This window comes from Maniola jurtina, chromosome 3 (assembly GCF_905333055.1).
Source record: "Maniola jurtina chromosome 3, ilManJurt1.1, whole genome shotgun sequence".
Classification (NCBI taxonomy): Eukaryota; Metazoa; Arthropoda; class Insecta; order Lepidoptera; family Nymphalidae; genus Maniola; species Maniola jurtina.
Window position 1 is genome coordinate 15,123,592 of NC_060031.1, and position 26,484 is coordinate 15,150,075.

Sequence of the window (26,484 nt, forward strand, 5' to 3'; positions counted from 1 at the left end):
AGAGGTAGTTCATACATCGGCATCGCATTATTGTTTCTAAGGTAACAATGAACAGTGAACAGTAGCGTCCATCAGACAATAACTGGAGCAAATACGCTGCCTCTACCTACTTCGATAACCTAAATACACATACACAATAATCATATCTAGCCCATTCAAATTAAGGGTCATGTTTCTCTAAAGTTAATTATCCTTGTTGCCCTGCGTACAGGATCAATTAGCAGCAAGTGGAGCGAAGTCGGGGCCAATTCGTTCAATTCCGAGTGCTTCAATTGAGACCAGATTGATGAGGTCTTACGTTGAGGAAATTATTAACTATACTGGAGAGTGGTTACTAAAAATAAAAATCGGTCAAGTGCGAGCTTGACTCGCACGCGAAGGGTTTCGTACCATCGCGTCATACAACTCTCTCTTACTGCTAGGATATGGACCGCCCTTTCGGCATCAGTTTTCCCTTCCACTTTTAATATGGGTACTTCAAGTCAAGAGTGAATAGGCAACTTGCATTTGCAGGTTTGATTGCAGTCGAACGCTAGTCTATAAATAAAAAAAAACTATTACGTTTCACGATATACAGCCCGCTGACAGACAGATGGACAGACGGACAACGGAGGCTTAGTAATAGGGTCAGGTTGGCACCCTTTGGGTACGAAACCTCAAAAAGCAGTAATAGCTTTGTGGTTAAGATGTCGGCCTCCTCTTATTCGGGATATCGGGTGTTCGATCCCGGGCACGCACCTCTAACATCTCGGAATTTAAATATCACCTATACCTAATGAGGAAACATAGTATGCTTGAGAGTGCTCCATAATACCTACCTATGCTCAAAGGTGTGTGAAGTCTGCCAATGAATTTCCAAATTGCCGGTGCTGGAAATTGTACCTGGGACATCATCTCACTTATAAGCCCAATAGCGTAGGCAATATCTACCTATATAAATAACTGTCAGACTATTTATAAAATGTATTTTCAGAAAATACATAATATTATTTGTATAACGATTTGAATGACGTACCTACTTATAATAAGTACTAATGAAATAACCAAATAAAGTCTTGTAGTTTATAAAACAATACATACCTAGTGTGCATAATGACGCTATTTTACTTATTTAGGCTTTTATTATCAGTTTTAATAATAATTTACTTAGGTAGGTATGTCTTTATATGGCTATGTGGTCATCATTTTATGACCTAAAATGTAAACATCCTCAGCGTGTGGGAAAACGTTTGTTTATGCAAAGTCGAAAAAGCTAGGTCATTGCCTCTATAATGCCTACAACTATTCTAGAAACCTTTATATTCTATTACTAACTACTAACCTAGAGTTTCGGGGTTTGATGCTCAGCTGAATTCTTTTTGGGAAAATAAAATATGTCTTATTGTATAGAACTAGCTGACTCACCTCAACTTCACTCGTGAGGAATTTCTGATTCTGTGATCTGATCTTAGTCTATGTTACTTTCCAGGTCTTCACCAATACTCACGCAAAAAATCACGTCGATTCGTTGTTCCGTTTACAAGCCTAAGGACAAAGCAACAAACAAACACACTTTCGCATTCATAACATGGGTAGTGATTATTTCCGTTTTTCTTTTGCCATTAAACTCTAGAAAAGGGCTCCAATGTTTTTAACTAATTATCCATAACAGAAGGGGTTCTACCCTCTCTTTTCAGTTCACGGAAATATGCTTCATAAATTGTGGGTGATAAAGGCTAGATTTGTGCAAACATATTTTTGGCCCACCTTTAGTAAATTGTTGTGATTTATCTTTTATGTCTTTCATACAACACGGAAATGGTACCATCAAGGTGTCTTCTATAAGTCAATCATGCGTAAACACATCGATGAAAATTCTCCAGCAAAGTTTGGTAGATAAAGATTTTTTCTCTCTTTACCATTGTTCTTCTTCTTCGTCGTAGCACTCTTGGCAGAGCGGTCGTGGTCTTTGAGAGCAGATGTTATACGCCTCACGAGCACTCACCACTTCTTCCTGCTGGCCGACAGCCTGGTACAATCGTGCAAGGGACCGCCCACAGCAGACTTAATTTGGTCGGTCCATCGTATGGACGACCTTTCTCGCCCTCTGGTGCCCTCCACCTTGCCCGGCATGACAAGACGTTCGATGGAGTTACTCTCACGCCGAGAGACGTATCCAGAGAATTTCAATATGCGACTCTGTACTAACGCCGAAAGTCGTTGTTTAATGTCGAGTTCTTGGAGTATAGAGACGTTGGTACGAAATTCGGCCCATGAGACTCCTAAGTTCTAGCATCCGCCTCCAGCACCACATTTCTAGAGCATCAATCTTCTACTTCTCGACTAGTCGTGAAATAAGTGTCTGAAAAAGCTGGATCTTCAAAGCTTTTGTTATGTTCCTGTTCTTCGATATTTTCGGCTTATTCATCGCAGTTCTTGCTATCGCCATAAGTCAATCAATCAATCAATCAATCAACTTCTACCCAATAAGTAAAATAAGTCGCTTCTTCTACGCAACCTCCATCGAAATTAAAGCTCCAAGATATACGTAGGATTGAACGACCTCGCAATTTCACGATCTAATTAAAATCAAAACAAAACAATACTTATTCGTTGCGTAGGTAGGTAGGTACGTGTTATAGGTATAAGGACCACGATCCGTGTAATTGGGTCGAAATATCGATAAATAAAACCTTCAAATTAATCGTGGTATGTATTAGGGATGTTATGGATATATAATTTCGGATCCGGATATGGATATGGATATTGGTAAAAAATAATATCGGTTTCGGTTACGGTTATGGATATTAAATTATTTCGGATTATCCGATAGTTTCGGTTACAGATATTAATTTTTTAAGGAACTATAAAATGTGAACTGATGAAGGTGTCGCATTCCAGCGGAGTGCACAGTTAATTCGTACGAGTGTAGTATTTAGTTAGACTCCGCCCTATCCGAAACTATCCAAAACTTTTATTACGGATTCAGTTACGGTTGCGGATATTTTTTTATTTCGGATATCCGATAGTTTCGGTTACGAATATGGATATCCATAACAACACTAGTATGTATATACCCGTTATATACATATACATGTATGTAAAATGTATCTAACTAGATGCATACTTTATAATTTTTTTACGCGGCGTTCTTTTCTCCACATATTCGAGACGGTTATCCAATTTATTCTGATTGCCAATTGACACAGTATGCAAGAATTAGCTACCATGGCGACATGGTGCTTTCATGGTGTTCATTGGAGCTAATCAATGTCGTGCCATGTTGTAGTAGTATAATTCGTATAATTGTTCAACTTATGATCACAGAATAAAGGAAGAACATAGACGGAGCGATTGTGAATAAAGTTATGAAAGTGTGAACATAATAATGAAATAATACTTCTGCATAATTGTATATGTTCCCTATCCTGTATGTTTTGCAACACCTAAATTGTGAATAATGCATTACGATATCGCAATTTATAGCAGAATTTATATATTATGTAAGTAAAAAAAAAACTATCAAAATTGAATGCATTTACATATTTATAGTTGCAAGGGTGTTATAAATTTTTAAGAGGTAGAGCTATACTTTCATATTGAATATAGCTTTCTGAAACCTGTTTATTTCATTAATTTATACACTTGAAGAAAATAATTCCAAAATAAATATTTTATATGTATATCAAAAACTGCGGAACCGGCAGTTTAAAAATATCCTTCTATATCATTATAAATATTAATAGCCCTTCTTGGTATACGTATTAAAATATTAGTTTTTTTTTACTTGTCTCATATCCTTTTTTCCTTCAGTCTATGCTTGTTACCTATGATGAAGTCAAACATTTAGGGTTGTATGACATTTTATTTTGGGGCGTCACGGAAGGCGATTGTTTTTTTGGATTTTGGGTAAAGGAAATGACAGTTACGAGACTCGTAGGGGTGACTACCCCTCGTTAAGACATGCAATCGGTACCGTGCACTGACTAACGGCATAAATGGTTTCATACTGTATCGTTCTCATCATTAGCTATATCAGCAATAAACCATCGCCTACTCACAACTGATCACAAGTCAAATGGGGGTTGGCCACGCTGGCCAAGATTGGCAAACTTCACACGGAGAACTCTCAGGCATGCAGGCCTCACGATGTTTTCCTTCACTGTTAAAGCAAGTGATATAATACAATTGCATAAAACGCACATACTTAGCTCCGAAAAGTTAGTGGTGCGTGCACGGGATCGAATCCTTTAGACCTCCACTCCGCTCCGCTCCTCTGGCTCCTCTTATTCTTTAATTCACTAAGTTACTTTCATGATTTTTATTTAAAAAAAAACTAAAATTATTTCTATGTTAATGAAGCATTATAGTTTTGAATTTTTATAAAAATCTTTAAGATCTTTAATAACTGCTTATGCGAATTTTGGATTTAATTTCTCAATCAAAATGCTGTTGGAATATCTTCAAAAAAAAAAATTTTGGACCTACTTTCATAATAAGTTGGTCCCAAAACGTACTGTATAATCTAGGTACCTACATGGTAGATAAAACCGTTGCAATGTCCGATACTTACGCATAATTGATAACAATTATGTACCATCAGATAAGTGACCAAATTGCTGGTAGGCACATCGCGTTAGGGACCATCATTGTACCAGGGCACATAATTATCATCTTAAGGTTATGATGCTCATGTCAAAATTTAATGTCTCAATCTCAATACAAGATTGATAACTGAAATCAATATACAGGATGTGTAAATAATTACGATTATTTATCCAAGGATTACTCGTAGAGATCTCGTGTGGAGATAATTGCACTTTTATAGAAGTTTCCGTATGTGTATACAGCGGTGATAACCTAGTGGTTAAGACGTCGCGTCGGCCTTCTATTCGTGGTGTCGGGAGTTCAATCCCGGGCATGCACCTCTAACTTTTCGGAGTTTGCATACCTAAAGGCTGATTCACACCAAGTACGAACAAGTGACACGTGCGTAGTGACGCGCGTAAACCCCTAACACACCGCGTTACGCATACGTCCACGCTTTACCCAAGCGGTGTGCTATGTTTCATACAGTTCCATACATTACAACGCAATGGTATGCGCTACGTCTACGCTTACGCAGCCTGTGTGAACGAACTTTAAGGGTTCTCTATAATGTTCTCAAATGTGTCTGAAGTCATAAAAACTAGATTTGAAATTGTATTAAAGTTAAAAGAGTTCACATCTATAAATGAATTGTCAAAAAATGTCAAACGCTACAATTGTTAATGTTTTTGAAAATAATTATAATTAGCTGATGCCGGCGACTACGTCTACGAGGATTTAGATTTAAAAAAATCCCATGTACACTTTGATTTTCCGAGATAATAGCCTATGCCATTCTTTAGGTATTCAACTGCACCCATGTAAAATGAATTCAATTTTCAAAAAATTGGCTCCGAATCGGAACACCATGTACGCCCATTAGGAGAACCATGTTATTGTGTACTCTTGTAATTTCCCACAAGAGAAAGAGATAACAGGAACAATAAAACTGCACTATAATTTACAAGCGATCGTATAAGGCTTCCCATTAAAGGTTCGCGATAAAAATCAAGTTAAAAATCATTGACATTAAAAATACAAGATATACAAAAGGAATAAATGGGCGGGATTCGTCGAGGTTTTTGCTAGTTCTTTTTGATAGCGTCCTGCACCTTTAGATTACTGAATTAGTAAGTATTACGACGCGAACGGTGCGTGAGATAGATATGCGATCAAATTTTTCTGTCTATAATTTTAATCTAGTCTACGGCAGTGAAATAGCTAACATAAATTAATATCATCAACATCTCAACCCATGCTCCTGGGCCCACTAAGTACTGAACATGGATATTCGGGTATCAGAATGGATTCAGACCATAGTCCATCACGCTGGCCAAGTGTGGATGTTTGGTTTCCTTACGATGTTTTTCTTCATGCATGCACCATGAAATTTTTAATTGCTTAAATCGCACATAACTCCGGCTGGTTTGGGATTGAAATCTGGAAAAGCCGAAGAGACGGCCACTAGCCCACGTTTAAATAAGGTCTCGCATATAGGTAAAATATAATAATCTAGTAGACGCCGCACGCTTCATCGCAGCAATGCTTCATCAAGCATCGGCAAATACCACAGATGGCTTGGCAATCGGAACGCTGCAAAGCGTTGGCAAGTATACGCAAACACCAGCAGTTTGCCTATGTTCTTCCCCGGGATGTAAGCTAACTCAGTACCAAATTTCATCAAAATCGGTTAAACTGTTGGGCCGTGAAAAGCTAGCAGACAGACAGACAACACTTTCGCATTCATAATATTATAGTATGGATAGTATGGATTATATCAATGGGCACGAGTAAAGAGGTTTCGGGTGGCGAGTCCGTTGCACAAACACGGGGCGGGGCGCGGCGTCTCTGATTTATTCGGCGCATTGAATCCGGCTCGCGGCGTATTTGTCAGTCGCCTTATATGAACCACTGCACCGTATCGGGTGAGGAAGCTGGACTTGTGTGCATTGGGATGATATACGAGTAGATACGTGAAGAAAAATATCGAGAAATATTTACATACTTACCGAGCAATTTTGTAGTCCCTTTTTTAGATACAAGTTGCCGGTAGGGTGGTAACTAGCCACGGCCGAAGACTCCCACCAGACCAGACCAGAAATTTAGAAATTAAAAAATTCCAAACTTCTGCCAGGAATCGAACCCGGTACCTCCTACTAAAACCACACATCACTGCCCACTGCGCTATAGAGTTTGTCAAAGACGAACTCTTTACGGTAAACGGCCAAAATAGATCAAGTTTTCAGCTTCTGAGCGATGCCGCTTTCTTACAATAGGTACCTACCCATACAATATTACAAGATCTAAATAAAGGTTTAAAAACCTAACATACAACTTTACAAGGAGGAATTTATCATTGATGGAATATATACTCAAGCCGCTGAATGTAATAATTGTTGACATTAAATCTTGTCACCCTTTTGAAATTCCTGTCCTTAACTTATGATTAAAAATAATTTTATTACTTTTATTTCTATTTTAAGCTTGCTTGTTGTGTAGGTAATTTTCAGTAAATTCGTTGATTTATACTTTGATGCGCCTTGTGCTGAATGAAGTCTGTAAATACCCACTGTACTTAACTTACTTACTACATCTTGATTAAAATAATTAAGTAAGACTAAAAATTGAAGCGCAAATTTTTAGACAACTTTTAAAAGGTTACCTACTTTAATTTGAAAATGTAAATTTTTGCTAACAAAAACTAAAAAAAAAAAACAAAGACGTTAGGCAATTGCTTTCCAATGACTAACGCCATCAACAATGTAAACGCAGTAAAAGGTTAAAGAAATTGGTTTAAAGTCGAGGCACAGGCGAGTTTTCCCCATGACTCACGGTGTGGACAGTAGAGTGACGACGGAGGTATAACTATGTACTTACTTAGGTAATGACCGTTTATGCGACACTCCAATACGATAAAACGGAAAACGGAAGTAAAAAATGATGGATAGTAGCAATGTAGCACTAAATTTTAATTTTATAATGTGGTTGATTATTCTTTAACTAACCGCTTGGGTTCTTTGAAATGGTTATATTTGATTGTGGTGGGATAGTAGTGGAAGATCGCAAAAAATTGTGCCACAAATGTTGTGACCTCCGGATCAAACTTCTACCACGATAGTCAATCTCAACGTAGTATGTAACTACCCAAACACAGCACTCTCTATTCCCTCACAACGGATCGCCATCTATCCCCTATTCAAATTCAACATTTATTCAATTAGACTTTTACAAGTTCTTTTGAATCGTCAAAAGCATCTACCACTGGTTCGGAATGCCTTTCCTACCGAGAAGAACCAGCAAGAAACTCGGTGGTTGCTCTTTTCAAAGATGTGATATACAACATTATGTATCCTATCATCGGACTGTGGGAATAGTCCAATGATGTGGTGGCAATCCTACGCGAACGAAGAGAAAACAGGCGCTGGAGTATCGGCCTTACGTGCCAACGGGCTTACGTACACAAAGCAAAACAAATCGGTAAGCAGGCAACACAACGAAGCATTATGTGTGTGCATAACTCGTTTACTTATTATTTTACACCTATCTCTCTTTAATGAATTGTCGGTCTCTTTTCACCATACCTACTTGCAATAATTACAAATTACATATTTCGCTGATTTCCCCACAGCAGGCACTAGGTAGTATTGCCGCTTACCCACGCTGATAGAATCCGATCGTCGAAGCACAATTATGTCAGAGTAAAATGGCCTTAAACCACCTTGAGATAACGTCTAAAATTCACGACTTTAATTAGCAGTTTTCACTTGCAGTGCTGGCTGTAGATATGTGGACGAATTTAAGCTTTAAAACAAGACAGTTAAGGTCTATTCATCACTGAAATGTTTCGAACACACAAAACGATAAATTATGCGGTGTAGGTATACCTATAGATTACAGAATGGCAATATCAAGTTGATGTCCCATTTTTTAAATCTACCCTACCTATTTTATAAATTATTGTCAAATAGAACTTGAGCACGCGGATTAATAGATCTTAGTAGTGAATTCATTTATGGTGTATTGTGTTATTTTTCACACTGAATAACTACTGAACTTCTCACCACCATGGAACATTTATTTATCTTTGTTTAAAAAGCAGAGATTGTTATTTGAGCGGAATATTTCGATAACCGAAATCGATGATATCGGTAAGTAAACAAATATAACCTACTCGTATTGAAATTATGTTTATGGTTTTACTTATGTGCATTTAGTATTTTCTAAATGTTAGCGTAATGTTTTTAGTCCATTTAATACTTTTAATCAGACGCATTATAATATAACAATGTAACCAATATACTAAATACTAGTTGATGCCCGCGACTTCATTCCCGTGTATATAGATTATTAAAAATCCCGTGGAACTCATTAATTTTCCGGGATAAAAAGTAACCTATGTATTAATCCAGGATATAATCATTTACAGATGAATACCGTGCGCTTGTGGGTCTGTCACTACGGAGAAACGGGGCATGTAGACAATTGTTGACCTGGGCCCAAACCATCAGCTTATAAGATGGAGTCACATCACCACCAAGAAATCGTTGCAATGCATAGCGTGGATTCCTTTTTAAAAATTTGGTTGACAGCGACCAAGCACAATGTAGTTCTACAAACTGTGCGGAAGCATTTGCGTGCGGCCGGAATACATTACGAAGAAAATATTACGAATGGTTTGCACCAGGACCATAGACTTTCATTTTGCAATGAAATATATAAACTTTGACTGATGTAATTACGTTGTTATTTTTAATAATGAAAAATCTTTTGAGTCGGACAAGGATGGACGTAAAATACTATAATAATAGAACAACAGGTAAACGATATATTATACTTTGAATAAAGTGGTAACTTCAACCTGGGAGTCTCTGTGGGGCAGCATAGACTTGCTGGAATATGGTTACTAACATGACGAGTCGATTACAAAAAGTAATAGCTTACGAGGGTGGCCTACCTTTATACATTATTAAATAAAGTATAGGTAATTAATTTAATTCTATTTGTGAGTGATGTTATTGTTATTGCAGTTAGAAGTTATAATTGATTTTGATTTCTAACTAAGTAATTAACATGTTGATTCATCTCACAAACCTAAAAGTAACCCAAAACGTAAATAAAACATTACGTTCATACTTGACCGACTTTTAGCATACTTCACATCGATATTGGTTTTAAATTACTATAGGAGTAATAGGAGTAGATAAAGTATGTCAATTTTTTTTCCTCTTTTGTATACCTTCTGTTAACTTGATGTGTTAATTTTTTGACAAGCGTCTTATTTATTTCTTGCTTATTATAATAATTTATGAACTGCACAAAAGACAAATAAATAACTTCTAAAATAGAAAAGTGTTATTATTTTTGTTTTTTCTTGCTTATAATTATATTGTTTGAAAGTATGATAATTTTGACTGTATAAAGAAGACAAAATAAATAATTGCAAAAATAAAAAAGCAATCCCCCACTAGGATTAGAACTCACGCCATATTTAAGAACTTCAACACTATTACCACTCGGCCATCAGAACTATGTTGACGAATGTGAAATTTGCAACCCTATACGACTGGTAAGGTTATCTAGAAGTGTGAGTGAGTGTAGTAAGTGTGAGTGTATCTATTATCGGATAGCATCGGGTCGTATCTTTGTGTGTTATACATACGCGCGCATTAGTATGCTCTGCCAAGCGAATTATTTTTCCGAGTGTACGAGGTATGCCAACTTCCCAACTTCGAGTTGCTACTGAAAGTTTTTGGACAGAAAAACCAAATAACTGTTCAGGTCCGATCCAAACTCGGACTTTCATGACCCACAGCCGAATAAACTAGCCACTAAAACAACTGGGCAGCAGGAGACATTATAAACTAAGTGATTTTAAACTAGAGGAAATCACTATGAAAAAGGACCCCGGATGGTTCGAAACTAGTCGGGCTTACATCGACTAAATACTCGAGTATAGCTGTAACAACCTATACTATAATGAAAACAGGAAATTATAAACTAAATTGCTTCTAAATTAGAGGCAGGCACTGACATTATAAACTAAGTGCTTATAAACTAGAGGCAGGCAGTGACATTATAAGCTAAAGTGTTTCTAAACTACAGGCAGGCAGTGACATCATAAATTAAGTACTCCTAAACCAGAGGCAAGTAGGGACATTATAAACCAAACGCTTCTCACCTCGAAGCAGGCAGTGACATAAATAGCTAATGAAGTATTTCATAACGAATCGGTGCACAGTTAACAAAATATTAAGAATGACAAATGTACCTAATCTGTTTAAAAGCCTTATCCTGAGGGTTGTACACTCATTAACAACTGAGTGCGTTACAGTTATGACGTCAGCGTAACCCAACCGTTATCTCCGTATCTCATTTCCGTAACACGGTAATGACATGATAGAGAATACATTTTTTAGCCCTAATGCTCGTAGATTTATCTTTCAAGGTAACGCGTAGGTAAATCCAATATGATGCAGTTTACTATTATTTCGTTTAAACTCTTGTTAGGTCACTAAATACTCACTGCCTTTTCTATATTTTTCTTTCTAAGCCCTGACTGACGCTCATATGGTCCAACAGGGACTTTGATTCCATAGGAATAAATAATTACTATCACCCTAAAAAATATAGAGAAAATTTACATACATAAACTAAAGTTGATAAAGAATATTATGTCAGTCATTAAAATAGGGCATTAATGATTATATTTTTTGTCTTGCAGATAACAATTTGGACACTGCGCATCGGCAAATCGACCAGAAGTCCAACCAGTGGTTTGGAGCCACTCTGACCAGCACTGGCAGAAATGGACCGATTGTGGTAAGTGACCATAACCTACATTTTTACTCAACAGCAACGAAACCCTCAGGAGGGTTAATTTTTAGTTTTTTTTTTTTAGTTTGACCTGTATTTATGTCCGTTTCTATGTCCGCTCGTAACTACTCAACGACTCTTGTATTGCACACTAAGATTACGGAACTGCACACCACAAACAAAGGGCAGATTACAAAAGAAAAACTTAAAAGGGTTTTATTAAAGCGGTCTTATCGCGAAAGAGCGATCTCTTCTTTAAGTTATCATGTTATATAATTAATATAAATAAAAACCACATACATTTATAAAATTTGAAATGTGTTTTCATTGATTTTTAGTTACTCGTAATCGAAACAAAGCTAAGGTTGCTGTATGTCCAAATTACATAAACCACATTGTGTTCAATAGCCGTATTTATTTCAAGTTTATGGTGTTAGACGTTAGTCTGTGTGACCCCATAAAGAGTGGTATAGTGACCTATAAAGTTTATGGGACGACCGGACTGCACCCTTCCTGTTACACCCAGCGTTGTGAACTGATTTGAGTTACACATCGCTTTGAAACAATAGTTTTTACTAACTAGTAACTACACAATATTATTATATCTTATAAGGGTATATATTAGTGTTTTAAAGGCTGAAACTTCTTTATTAGAATTTTTATTTTTAATTTATTATCTTAGTTAGTAGTATATTTTATGAAGCTGAAAATTAATTTTGTACCGTCATTCAGACCATCTATTCAGTAGTCCTCTTGCATATTTCTGAAAATTCTCTATTATTATGTGCCAATAATAAAAGTATTGTATAAAGAACAATTTGTACTTAGGTAGATTAAAACGTAAAAACGTAAAATGCTTAGTTAAAATTTTAAAATACAGCGTCTAAGTCGTTGATTTAATTATTAAGTAAAAAAAATACAAATATAAATAAAAGGGCATCCATAACATAAATCATCGGTCGATACAAAACAGGAGATTGATAATTAAGATAAGATGGTGATTCAAAACAAATTTTTACATGATTTTAATCACAATGCCCCACAAGGTACATTTTTGATAAATAGCGTGACATTATATAAAAACGAAAGTTGTCTTTTCACCCTACAATTTGTCATGACCATTAATTTTCGTTGCGAAAGGCTTTGATATTTGCAAAGTGGGTCAATAGATCTACGGGCGAGTGGTATTGGGTCAGGAGAACCCCATGAAAGGGTACGTTGGAGGTCAGATGGGCCGTCATTTTGGGGTTAGTGCTATTAGGTCAGTTGTTTACGACTTGTGGACAGATTAGTTATCTGTGCCAGGGGAAAATGGCGCTAGGGAAAATAGTTATACTCATCATCAATCCATCGCTGGCTCACTACTGAGCACGGGTCTCCTCTCCAGAATAAAAAGAAGTTTGGCCATAGTCTACTACGCTGGCTAAGTGCAGCACTTTTTGAATAGTGCGGCACATCCGATTATTATTTGAAAAAAAAACTGCTCTACTTTCTCCACCGAATGTTATAGGTTATACGTACAATGGAGGAAATGACAAAACTGTTAGTCTTTTCTCGAAATTACGCATCAAATATCTAAGTACCTACAAAGTGATATTTTACACCTGCACAGACCAGGGTTATAATTTTAGGAATGTTGTCATTACATCTAAATACATAAGGAAAACTAGATACCTCTTTTACCTAATGGTTATTCATACACTGAGCTTCTCCAGTTTTTGCGTGGTCGCAGATCACACAGCGCACGCCTTCGCCGAAGCCCCTCCGCTGCAGTTTTTGCTCCATCTTCGAAGGAGACGGAATTTTTATTTAGGTATGCCGAATTAGTGCAAAAACGGGCCTCTCTCATGCCGCGGCAATTTGTTTAGCGTTTTGTTTTGTTTGCGAACGTGCTCGTGGTCAGAATTTTTGATGGATTCTACCGGTGTATAGGGTGTTAAGATTTCTTCTTTAATATTCAGATACAAATTAGCCCTTGACTGCAGTCTCACCTGATGGTAAGTGATGATGCAGACTAAGATGGAAGCGGACTAACCTGTAAGGTGTATGACAGTTTTCATTAACCCCATACTCCTTTGGTTTCTACACGGCATCGTACCAGAACGCTAAATTACTTGGCGGCACGGCTTTGCCGGTAAGGTGGTAACTAGCCACGGCCGAAGCCTCCAACCAGACTTTATTGTAAAACAATAACAGAATTTGTTTTACAGTTTACAAAACTTTTGCAGTTTCAGTACGATATGATTTTGGATAGATACGTGAAGTTTACAGGGTTTTCTGGTTTCTTTCGATTTTAATTGTTTCCGCTATTGTGGCGAATTCTGTTGGACAAAACCTCTTAAACTAAATTGAAATAGCAGGTTTAAATCTAATAGCAATACCTATCTCTTTCATAATGCTCCTTATGGAAAATGATAGCATTAGTTTAAACCTGTCAATTTAGTTACGAGAACTAGAACAACAGACTTAGCTCCATTATGTATTTCATGGTTAGAAGGGGACTAGCGTAGTGTTGCAGAGCAGTGTAACAAGTCCGCGATTAATTACTCAACAGGCTCAATGTTACCACCACGCGGATAGTGGTCTACGGGACTGCCTGATGCCAGGATAGTATAACATATTAATTATAAAATTTACTTGTGCAAAAAATTTAAGTTAAATGTTGGAGCACCCTGATTACAAACACCAGAGTTTTCAAATTGGTAGCTTATAGTTTCCCTCTGGCAGTTGCAGCACAAATATCCAAAGTGATTCTAATAAAATGAAATGGGTAGATAGTTAATTGGAAGTGAAGCATCCTGTACAGTCGGGTACTCGGGTACAATATCGTTTTAAGAATGTATTGATTTATAATTGCCCGCCCGATACGTCGCGACTGGTGCTGCGACTTAAGAGTAGGGTTACCAATTAATATAAAATGGAAGAGTCCTGATTCTGACATTAGAAAGCAGGCAAAAATGAATCATTTGTTTCTTGGTAAGTTCGCGACGGACTACGATCATGGAATCAAAGATTGGATGTTCTATTGATTTTAAAAAGTTTCATTTGAATACGATTCGGCGAGAAAAAGGAATTAAAGAAAATGACGCTTTACAGCCGCGAAGTAAGTATATTGAATTTTTTCAAAATAGCCTCTCCGGATAATATAATAGTCAAAATAATATTCTCTCGGGATGTAAAGATTCTATCTAACAATACCCTAACCACATACACTCAAATCTGTTCGGGCACTTAGAAGTTATCCATCCATACTATAATATAATATTATAAATGCGAAAGCGTGGTCTGTCTGCTACCTTTTCACGGCCCAACAGTTTAATCGATTCTGACGAAATTTGGTACAGAGTTAGCTTATATCCCGGAAATGGACATAAGCTACTTTTTATCCCGGAAAATCAAACAGTTCCCGCGGGATCTTTAAAAACCTTAATCCACGCGTCCGAAGTCGCGGGCATCCTTTAGTGGTGGAATAAAGAAACTCACATTACATGAACCCTGAAAACATTACAGTTCTTTTTTTGACAACTGTGTAAAAATACTGTAATTACCAAAGAGTTGCAAAAATTCCTGGCATATCAGAGTAAATCCTGATGTCTATTAACCCTACTAACGAGTATGTTTTGCTCAATCGGTTATTTATAACGAATTGCTCGCATCCACGCTAAGAGCTCACTTTGGCCTGATCTGTAATTGTTATTCCTTTTATTAGGTGCGTATTGTGGTCTGTTTTTGCTGGTTTTTATTGCTTTACATTCCCACGACTGAGGTATCTAGTAATTTGTCTTTTGCCTTATCGGGAAGCGTAGTTTCTTACAGGATTTCCATTGGTAATTGAAGATGTTTGTCGTTCTTAGTTGGTTGTTTTATTTTCTAATGTAAACAGGGCATTAATTGCATAATGTAGTCGCAATTAGCTTAACTTCAATTCTGCTTATCCATACTATCCATACGAATTAGTAATTACAAACATTATAAATGCGATAGTGTGGCTTTAAGTTTGTCTGTCTGCTTTCCTCGTCACATCCGTTTTATCAATTTTAACGAAATTTGGTACAGCATGCATCTCATTGGCATCTTTTTAATTAAAGACCTCTAATGGTTCATGGTTGGAAAACAACTATTAAATCCAGGCTGAAGAAGTCGCGGGCTAATCTAGTTGAAAAAAATGTATTAATAAGTAAGTAATTTCTGTTACATGCAACTTAGTCCTTGCAATTTCTCAGAAATTTTTGTTTTTTTTGGAAGACTGAGATATTTTTCTAAGATAGTCAGCTTTTCTAAGTTCTCTTTCACTGTGATGTTACGAGTAGGTACTCAATAAGTACCTAAGTACAATAATATAATAGATTCGGATTTCTACAAAACTACTTAACAAAATAAATAAACATGGCATCAATCGCACATTTGGACCGCACTGTAAGCAATAATATTTATGTTGTATTAGTACTGATTTATTTGAAATTAGCACTGAATGTTCGGCGTATTCATTGCAAATTTTGGCAGAATTCAAAATTTTCTTTGGAAATCGATCAATGGAAATCTTTCACATAAGTATTTATTTATCGTTTTACATAGAAATGTATAATGTATTCCTATTCACACTGCTGTATAATGCCGAATAATGCATTGACACAAGGTTTTACTCGAAAAGAGTAATTCTCTATTGCTATCGGAACGTGTATCGCTCGCTATTACAATTGCAAATATGTTTCCTGTGATAAATCGCAAGATATCGCCGTTTGATGCTGGCTGCGTACGCGCATTTACTTAGTATAGACAAACATAGACTGAGAAATAAATAGAATTCCCTTCTTAATCAAATCAACAATCATCATCATATAAGCCTGTATCCACTGTTGAACATGGGCCCTCCTTTGTGAGCGCAACCCCACTTTCCCTCAATCTTCCTCATGTAGCCGCTTCCGGCTACCCTCTTTATATCGTCAGGCCAACGAGCCGAAGGCTGCCCCACGCTAGTCATTTGCTTACTTACTTATACATATTTTGTATACTTAGTACTTACTCAAGTTGATAAAATACCTACTGACAGGTACATAGCGCGGTAGGTACATTCAAAATTAGTTGAGATATAACAATTAGGTACAGACTACAGAGCTGAATATCAAGTCAAAGCTTATTGCGAATATTTGCTCCATTCTTTACCAAGAGTATGTCTATGGCAGGTAATCTATTCAATTGTCCAATCTATGGCCCAGGTTTTATACCCAGGCGTCTGTATATGGGGCTGGGCTGATTGATGCGACGATACCCCTCCAGTGCCTCCCGTTCTTAGTAATATTCGATTATTCACATTGTTTACTTTGTATCGGCATCAACTTGCGGATTAGTTCACGGTAGGCGCCTTTCCGAGAACCTTGGAATTTATTTGCTTTCTTTAGGTGTTAGAATTTAGATAGAGTCTTATTCATATTATAATCGTTATCGTCACAGTCCAATATTCAGCACGGGTACTTTAATGAAGAACATGGAATAACCATGCATGTTGTACCATACATATTTATCTGATACTTAAAACTAGGAAATGTGAACCAAGTCACATTTGTAGAGCGCTATCTGAGGTATTAATGGGAACCAAATTTCCTTTTTTTTAAGTGTTTAATTTATTTTAGTTTTTATTATCATTGATTATTCTTATTCACTTTAAATATTATTATCTATCTATCTCGCTACCATTAGGTAAAGTTCATTAAAGTTTTGGATAAAATAAAAGCGATAAAAATCCGTATACATTTCGCCCTCCATAAAAGTCCAAAGCCACGTCGGACGTTTCAGGTTTCAACCTAAATTTGTAATCTCGGTGCGAAACAATTTCGGAGGAATCCCGTAGGTAAGGTATTTAAGCAAACAAATTGTCCGGTGATTTGTCAGACGGATTCTTTACTTCTTGCTGCGCCGGCGCGCCTAATATGGCATGGTACGGTTGACAGCTACGCACGTCGGATTTGGACGGTGCCCTTTTACGGCGGGCCTCTCTTATTGTCTACCTTTGGAGTGAATATCTTGGATGTTTTCGCGTTTCACCATTTTTAAGGGTCCGTGTCTCCAGAGAAAAATGGAACGCTTATAGGATCACATCGTTGTTTGTCTGTCTGTCTGTTTCAAATTATCTTATTAAGCATCCTTTCTCAAAATATTTTCACCGTGGCCCGTTAAGTTATAACTAGGTGATGCCAGCAACTTGGTACACTTGGATTCAGGTTTTTAAAAATCCCGCGGGAAATCTTTGTTTTTCGGGGATAAAAAGTAGTCTATGTGATTCTCCAGGATCCAAGCTATACCTGTATCAGCAGATGATGCATGCAACTTTATCCGTGTGGATTTAGGGTTTCCAAAAGTATTCAAACAAACAAATTGTCCAGTGATTTGTCAGACGGATTCTTTACTTCTTGCTGGCCCGGTGTGCCTAATATGGCATGGTACGGTTGACAGCTACGCACGTCGGATTTGGACGGTATCCTTTTACGGCGGCCCTCTCTTATTGTCCACTTTTGGAGTGAATATCTTGGATGTTTTCGCGTTTCACCATTTTTTCACTTATTGGGCAGGGGTTCTCGAACTGCTTTTTTGGTGGCCCGGTTATTTATCTTCGTGACCCAATTTTTCTGTTTTTTTTTAATAAAAAAATCACAGGATCTACCGCGGTTAGTTTTGCATTCACCGCTGCACTTTCTCGTTTTGAAACTTCAGCAAAAATACTTACCTACCATAAATTCAGTCAATTCTAAAGTCAACCAGCATAGTTAATCTCGTGTCTTATCATTATCAGTGTTGGTTAGATATGTATTTGTAAATCTTTCAAATTGATAACGCTTAAAAAAAAAACGGGTTGAATTGAGAAGCTCCTCTTTTTTGTAAGTCAGTTAAAAGATTTTAAATTTTAACCACTTTTAGGGATGCTTCATATCAGGGTCAGTCAGGGTTTCATGGCTAAATTCCTCGTATTACTCAATACTTTACCTTCTTCAGTAGGTCAGGTAATCAAGGATTTCTAAATTATACTTAAGCAATAAAAAAATCCCACCCTCTAAATTTTCGGTCCACGAAAGTTGAGTTACCACCATCAGTTCGTTTCATGTCTCTAATGTTAGTAAACATTGTAATGTTGCAATCAACATCAAAATCATTAATAACACGCTATTTAAATCCCTTTCTTCATTAACAGGAAAGAATAATCCCAAATTGGTCACGCGTGCCGAACTTATGTTACCATTATGCTACAGACTTGTACAAGACGAGTCAAAGAGTAACACGGTCCGGAGTAGACCTATTACACTAATATTAAAAATGAGCAAGTTTGTGTATGCGTGAGTGTGCGTGTGCGTGCGTATGTTTGTTACTCTTTCACGCAAAAACTACAGGTCATATTTGACTGGAATTTGGAATAGAGATAGCGCATACCTTGACTTAACACGTAGGCTACTTTCTATCCCACTTCAGTTATCGAGCACGGGTAGTTTAATACGTAAAATAATGGAACTTCTACATCAAGGCACCAAGCGCAAAAGCTCACGAGCTAAATTTTCATTTATTGTGAGGTTATGGGTATCCTGGCGAGGAAACGTACGCTAACTCCGAGGCTAGTTCATACTCACTGCGCTTTTGGCTTGCAAGCTTGGTGTGGTTAAACAGCCATTCAAAACCTTGGTGTGTCAAACCTCGATGGATGATGTTTGTGACCAAGTGGGCGTGCAGTTTGGCAGACGAGAACTTTGTGTCTATCTACAATAATGTCTTCTTGAGATACCTACTTAACTTGAAAAAGCGAAGCAAAAAATCTATTAGCCCGCGGTGTTTCGGCCTCATTCATTAGGAACCATTCTGTTATTTCTATTATTTAATTATAGCCCTTTACAGCATTTCGTTACGGTTAAATATTAATGAGAAACGAGTGCTCACAAGGAATGAGAAAACAAAACGATTAAGTACATGAGCGTAATTATTATAATTATTGTTGATCGGATTTAAATTGTTATTGTCATTATCTAGATACATCTTTACTAACGTAAATGGCCTTTAAGTAAAATAAAATAACGACGAATTACATATTCCTAATTTTGTTTTTAAATGGTTACTTTTGTAATCTAATAGTCCTAGTCAAATAAACTATGTATATGAAACCACATAAAACTGAGTTTTAAGGTGTTCGTGAAAATAACTGGGACCGACGGTAACGGTTTAAACGTGCTCTTCGAGGCACGGAGGAAACGAAAAGGCCAAATTTAGACTTCCGAAATCGGTCACCCATCCAGTCGAATGCGATGTTTGCAATGCCACACGCCCCTCAAGCGAAGGAAAATGAGTGTACCGATTTTTTATACCGAGTGTACCGAATTAGCGTCTATAGGTGTATAGGTATACTGCATAACTTAGTTGGATTGCCATGTCAACCTGTCACAAACTATACTCAGTTATGCGTTATGCCAGCACCATTGCCATTTGTTGACAATAATTTGAAACGCTTTACCTGCAATCAAGACATTGCTCTTCAATTGTATAATAGCTGCAAATGCATTTCCTTATAAGAACACAACTATCAGGGTAATCAGCACCAACACTAACTTCCTGTGTAACCTCTCTATCAATTAATCATCACTCCACAATCGTATGCGAATTGCACGGCGCGTAACAAAAGAACAATGCAATAAAGGATCAATATTCAATAGGAGTCATTATTGCGCAGGCGCATACAGGCGTTTGCATCAACGTTGATAAATGAGCGCGAAGGGTTACTCCTTCTTTCACCTTTGTATAGAATCTGCGCATTAGTCTATATCTGGGTTTTCGTTTGGAATATCATATTGCATTAAGAGAATACCTCATCTGTGATTTCTTTCTTACGATGACGAATCTTTAAACGAATTGCTTCTACTTGGAAGGCTGTCAAAGCCAAAAGTATTCTTGATAAGCCAACCGTATTCTTCAAATCCTACAGTAGATATTCTTGTAAAATTGTAATTATTTGTAGTATTCGGTAAATGTTGGTGGTCGCTAACTATGGGCCTCATAAGACAGTTCAAAGTCACTCAGCGGGCGATGGAAAAAGCTATACTTGGAGTTCCTCTACGTGACCAAATCAGAATTTAGATCCGCAGAACCAGAGTAACCAACATTGCTCAGCGGGTTGCGAAACTAAAGAGGCAATGGACAGCCCGGCATAAGTTCAGAGGGACAAGGGAGGTTGCGGTCCCAAGATGCTAGAATGGCAACCTCACACTGGAAAGCTCAGCATTGGAAGACCCCTACTAGGTGGATAGACCACATCAATCAAATCGCAGGGAGCCGCGGCCATAAGACTGTGCCGTGTGGAAGACCCTACAAGAGAGCTATCTATGCCCAACACTCTAGACGTCTATCGGTTTATAATGATAATGATCGAGTCTTCCATTCCATCAACCTGTACGCGTCCACTGCTGGACATAGTGTACAATAGATCTTTCCAAGAGCGCGCCACCAAACACAGTCCTCTGCCTTCCTCATTCACTCACTCCCTGCCACCTTCTTCAGGTCATCGGTCCAGCGGGCTGGAGGTCGTTCCACACTGCACCTACCGGTACGCGGTGGTCTGCACTCCAGAACATAATGACCAAATATAATGTTATTTAATTAATTTACTGTATCATTGTAGAGATATTCAGTACAAACAAGGTAAAACGCGCGATTGTTGGGCGCCAGTAAGATACTCGTAAATCATGCGAAGCGCATAAAGCATGCTGTTATCATGCGCAGAGGAAATTAGCTGCCCAAAGGTCACTCGTATCTGATAGAGCGGAATGCACGGCCGTCTTTCATTACCATTCCTACCTCCGGGGGTGATCGCAGAAGTTATATACTAGATGATTTCCGCGACGGTGTCCGCGTTGCTTAAGGTTTTTAAAAAACTTTTGAGAACATTATGGAGAGCTCTCAAGCATGCAGGTTTCCTCACGATGTTTTCCTTCACCGCTAAAGTTAATATTTTATTTGATAAAATATTAACTTTATTATTTATAATATTTGATATTTGAATAAGAGTTTTTTAGCCTCTACTTTTCTGAATTATGTGATTCAGAAAAGTAGAGACTAAAAATCTCTGCGTTAGATAAAACTAGGAGGCTTTTATAAAAACCAGACAGTTTCGCGTAATTTTATAAAAGGTGATTCTGTTTTCGAAAAAAAAAATGGGGACTCATTCCCATAAAGCCATTGTGTTGTGGTTCATGCAAGCGCACGCGCCGCGCCCTCTCGCCACGGTCGGCGCACACAGCGCACGTAACGAAAGGGGCGGGGAAGCGCGAAAATTATACTAAACTGTTGCAAGTACTATAATAAGTTCTAAACAGGTTCCTATTATTACTGTGATGATCCACAACGAAGGAGCTACTAGGTATATTTAACTGATTTTAGCAATTTTATTTTAGATTGAGATCCGGGGACAGGCAATAGGCCACTTATTATCTGGAAAATCAAGGAATTCCTACGGGATTTTTGAAAACCTAAATGCACGTAATCGTCAAATGCTTAACTATTTATTTGTCTTTTATAATATAAGCAAAAAGGGTTAACACACTCTTATTAGTGTTGTTAATGCAAAAGAATGTGTGTCTGTATGTCTGCACACAGTTACCATTTACATGTTTTCGGCCACTAAAACAATGCATTAGGCACATTCTTTTTAAGCGTGGTTGGACACGATAGGTATTCCCTAGTTCATAGTAATCTTATGTAAAATATACGTTTTTCCAGTGTGGTCCTTACCTACTTGGTATTTATAGAATCGATAGGGGTAATGTTTAAACTTATATAGTAGACACATGAATAAGTAGACAGTCTCGCCTTAAATAAATACAATGCAACCCATTCTTATTTAGCCAATGCAATCCCATCGCACTCCATTACAACGTCACATAAAGTTAAAAACAAGGGCGCATACAATTTGTCAGCATCGCCTTAACTGTATTCAAAGGCCGCTCTATTTTGTTTTACGTCTATGGCAGTGGCCATTGAACAGTCGCTGGGAAATGCACCACACCATTGTCACAGTATATTCTTTCATGCCTTTGTGGTGTTGGGGCCTAATTTAGTGTTGCCTTTAGAGTTAAGACAAATGATTATCGCAGTATTGTTGACACTTCCACTACAAAGTAAGCTTTAGGACATAGCTGCAAGCCTTTCAACAAGCATTAGAAGCTAAAGGTACCTATCGGATTCAATCTTGGTTGAGAAAATAGGTATGCGCCTACATTTTTTCTGCTGAGAATCGAATAGAATAGAACCTTAAATGTAGTTAAAGACCTAAAGAATGACCATAGGCTACTTTGTCATCAATTTGTTAATGTGTAATTTTTATAAGGTATGCTTAAATTACATGTAATTTAACCTTCTTAAGATTTAAGAACGTTGTATTTTAACAAATTAGCGTAGAAATATTATACAAACGGAATTCTTATACCCCATAAGGCCATGATTAAACTTATAATAACTACCTGTTTCTGTAAGTTATGCTAGAAATAAGTAATATCAACATAATCTAGATACAAAATAGGATCTGAGAAAACACGAAGCTTACTACTGCACGCCATTCGACCCAACCGCCACCCTTTAAGGGCATGTATGTCCCAGTTACTATTTAAAACCTACCATATTTAGTCTACTCTGTCATACCCGTAACTGTCCTGTACGGTACCACTCCTTAGGGCATAAAAACTGGGTGTAGAAAGTTTGCCTTTCCAGACCTTCCTGTTAACCCTCATTGATAACGGTGTTACCTGCACAATTAGAAGTGCTTGTGGTGTTGGAAAGAAGTGTATAGTTTCATTCTATACTAGCTTTTGCTCGCAATTCTGAGCGCGACAATTATATTACGTACTTAACTATTTCAAAAGAAACTTTTCTCACCAATTTCATTTCCATATTTACCTAAGTGGCTTACAATTCCTCAATTCTGCTGAAAGGGTACCCAATCCAAGAGGGCATAGGATCTGCCAATTCTAAATTGTTATTGTGAGTACCAAGTAAGATAAAGCTTTGTCATATTATGCAGAAGAGAGAGAGAGCAGACTTGCGCAGACTTAGCCTGTTAGACTTTTGAAATATGTTATGGTCATTTTAATTTACCCCTTGAATGCACAATGTACATAGGTTTACTTTCTATATCTATGTTAAAAGCCATTGAGTAATTTTTTGAGTAATGCCCACACAAACAAACAAATAGTGGCTCCATAGTAGAGATCTTTTCGTATAGTAGAGCACACAGTTACATTCGCATAAATGGTGCTTATCTGGACGCGGCGTTAACGGACGTCTCCTTTTGTGGTTTGCGTCAATGTGATGTCTTCAAGAGATTGCGAAGTTCAACAAAAAATTTGGCCGTTTAATAGGTAAACGTACATTTTATGCAAAACTAACAAATGACAAAAAAGATCACAAAAAGATAAGTCAGTAGGTAGAACTATCAAAGAGGGATGAGGACACGTTCGTTTGGTATAAATCTTAACTGTTTTTGTGCCACGAAAAGTATACACATAGGTTAAGTATAGGTAGGTGGGTACGTTCTTTAATGCGCAATGAGACGAAAAAGATGATATCTCATCACAAAAATTGAGTACCTACTACCTAACTATGTCATATCGCTAATAATCACTACCCATTCACTACCCATATTATAAATACGAAAGTATTTGTTTGTTGGTGCATTGGTTTGTGCTTCAATCATATCACAACGGAGCTAGAGATCGACGTGATTGTTTGTTGATAGTTAAAGATATGGAGAGTGACATAGGCTAGTTTTTATCCCGGAAAGACAAAGAACTCCCACAGAATTTTTTGCAATAAATCCACGCTGACGAAGTCGCGGGCAACAACAAGTGAATAATTTTTTCCTCATGTGGCTATAGTATAGATTGACGTAACAATTGAACAAAGAAAATTAATAACGGTACCATCCTTTTTTGAGTTTGCCGAAAAAATTTGCAACTCGCGCGTGCCCTTTGTGCAAAACATGTCCAAAATATGACTCTTGTTCCTTAATGCAGCCAAAATGGCGCGTGCTTGGCATTTCCATTTCTCCGAAGCGGACAATTTAAGCTGATTACTTAACAAGACTTTTACATTAAATTAATTTTATGACTTTTCCGTATTAATTTCTTGCCGCATTCTCGGCGGGCTGAAGAAAATTTGATTAATTGCATCGTGTTTCGGAATCTCAGGACCAACGTTGCGTGTCCAAATGCTGTTTAATTTTTTTTTCGGAGCTGAGCGATAATAATTCTCATAATTTTAAGTGATCTGTAAACTGCGACTTAAAAACAGATCTTTCTTAGATTAAAGATTGGTCTTCGCTAGAAATCTAAGAGATTTTAAGTATTTTCATGAAAACATTGTCGGCTGATTGGCTGGATTAGCTAATAATAATACATATGTACTCAATTTGAATCTAGGAGTTGTTAAAAATGTTAGCATATTACCTTTGTTACTGCCCTTGCTTAGTCTTCTTAGCTTTCCTAAACTCGGGAATATCAGCAAATCACTCAATATAATATGTTTAAAATACGATTAATGGATTTGTTCGCTTTTCACGGTTCACGGTAAGCTGGCCATTCTTATCTGGATAATTTAGAATATTCTAATAACCAGGTTCTGACCTGATATTTCATATCGCTACATTAAGCTTATTCCAACAATGTTGCAACTAGGTCGCCTATAACCTAGAGGTACCAAGACGACGTAACCTATTTCAACAATCTCGTTCCTTGTACGATTGCGCTCATTCAGAGCTCCGTACTTTGCCTTATGGAGCGAGTAACTGCAAGTGGGGGCGGGTTTTTGCTCCCAAGTCACTCTCCCTAAATAGCGTGACGCGGGATTCTCGAAAATTAACAGTAGTCAGTGCGAATAGCTGTACTCTGTACTATGTGCCTTGAGATAGTAATGTACCTAATGAGGTGATAGGAACTATGGTCACTACAGACTTGAAAAGGGAGGTCCACGTCGTCGTAAAGAAACATTCTTCTTTGTAATGAAAAAATTAAGAAAATACCAAAGATTTCTCAAACTTTCCAATGATAGAATCATTAATTATTTCCTAAACTCACGCATTTGTTATTCAAATTAGCACTTAACTTTTAAAAAGTCGTTTTGTCTCCTAAAAATTTTAAAAATCGTGAAAGTCCATTAAGTTATTGTAATTTTTAAGGTTAAACATAACGAAACTATATTTGGGAGTGGTAACACCGAAAATCGATTAGACGTGCGCGCCGCTTTCTTAGGGACCTTGCGCACTGCAGCCACGATCCGCTGGCGCACCGCGCAGTGCTCAGGTAAAGCTAGCTGGTCGGTGCAGCCAAGTACATGAGGCGTCATAACTTTACCTGCATAACTAACAGCTAGGAGCCTTTTCTCCTCTACGACGATCTAAGGCAGTTAAGAATGATTTTCCCAAACACCTTGCCAAGGGTGTGAGTAGATTAATAGGGCGGTAACTTGTAGGGAGGTTTCTAGATTTCCCTGACTTGAAGATCTCTATGACGGTACCTTCCTTCCACCCATCGGGGAAGGGGCATCCCGCCATAAGTGTGTTGAAAATGACAACCAGGAGGTTGATGGACGCTGCGGCCACTGACTGTGGTCGTGGCCGCTAGTGCGCGAGGTCCCTTACATGATATTGCGAGTGGAATTTTATGTAAAGGTGATTACAACAGTGGATTTACGTTGAGACGGTAACAATGGCGTGGTTATAGAGGAGACATAAAAACTGATAGCCCATAATGTCCTAGCCTAGCGCGGAAACCTTTTAACTTGGAAGATATTAAACCTAAGGATGGCTAAGTCAAGCACAAGTAAGGCATCGCTTAGCTGCCGTACCTTTTAAGGATCAGTACCCGAAGGGTGCCAAGGGGACCCTGTTACTGTCTCTGCTGTCCGTCCGCGTCGGTCCGACCGTCTGTCTGTCAGTGGGCTGTATCTCGTGAACCGTAGTGCGGAACCCATCGCCCACTGACCACGGGTTTCTACTCAGAATGGCTTAGGACATAATTCGCCAAGTTGGCCTAGTGCGGATTGGCAGACTTCACTCACTTTTGAGAACATTTTATAGAATTCCTGAGAGTT

The 26,484-nt window shown here is 37.7% G+C and overlaps 1 protein-coding gene across 4 annotated transcripts in view; it reads left to right on the top strand.

Annotated features, from left to right (window-relative positions):
- Window positions 1-26,484, top strand: part of LOC123881237 (integrin alpha-PS2) — a 116,258-nt gene that overhangs the window by 50,911 nt on the left and 38,863 nt on the right. For all 4 annotated transcript variants that reach the window (XM_045929940.1, XM_045929942.1, XM_045929943.1 and 1 more), the window contains exon 3: window positions 11,288-11,385. In XM_045929940.1, the coding sequence (XP_045785896.1) occupies window positions 11,288-11,385 (98 nt within the window). The remainder of the gene's footprint in view (window positions 1-11,287; window positions 11,386-26,484) is intronic.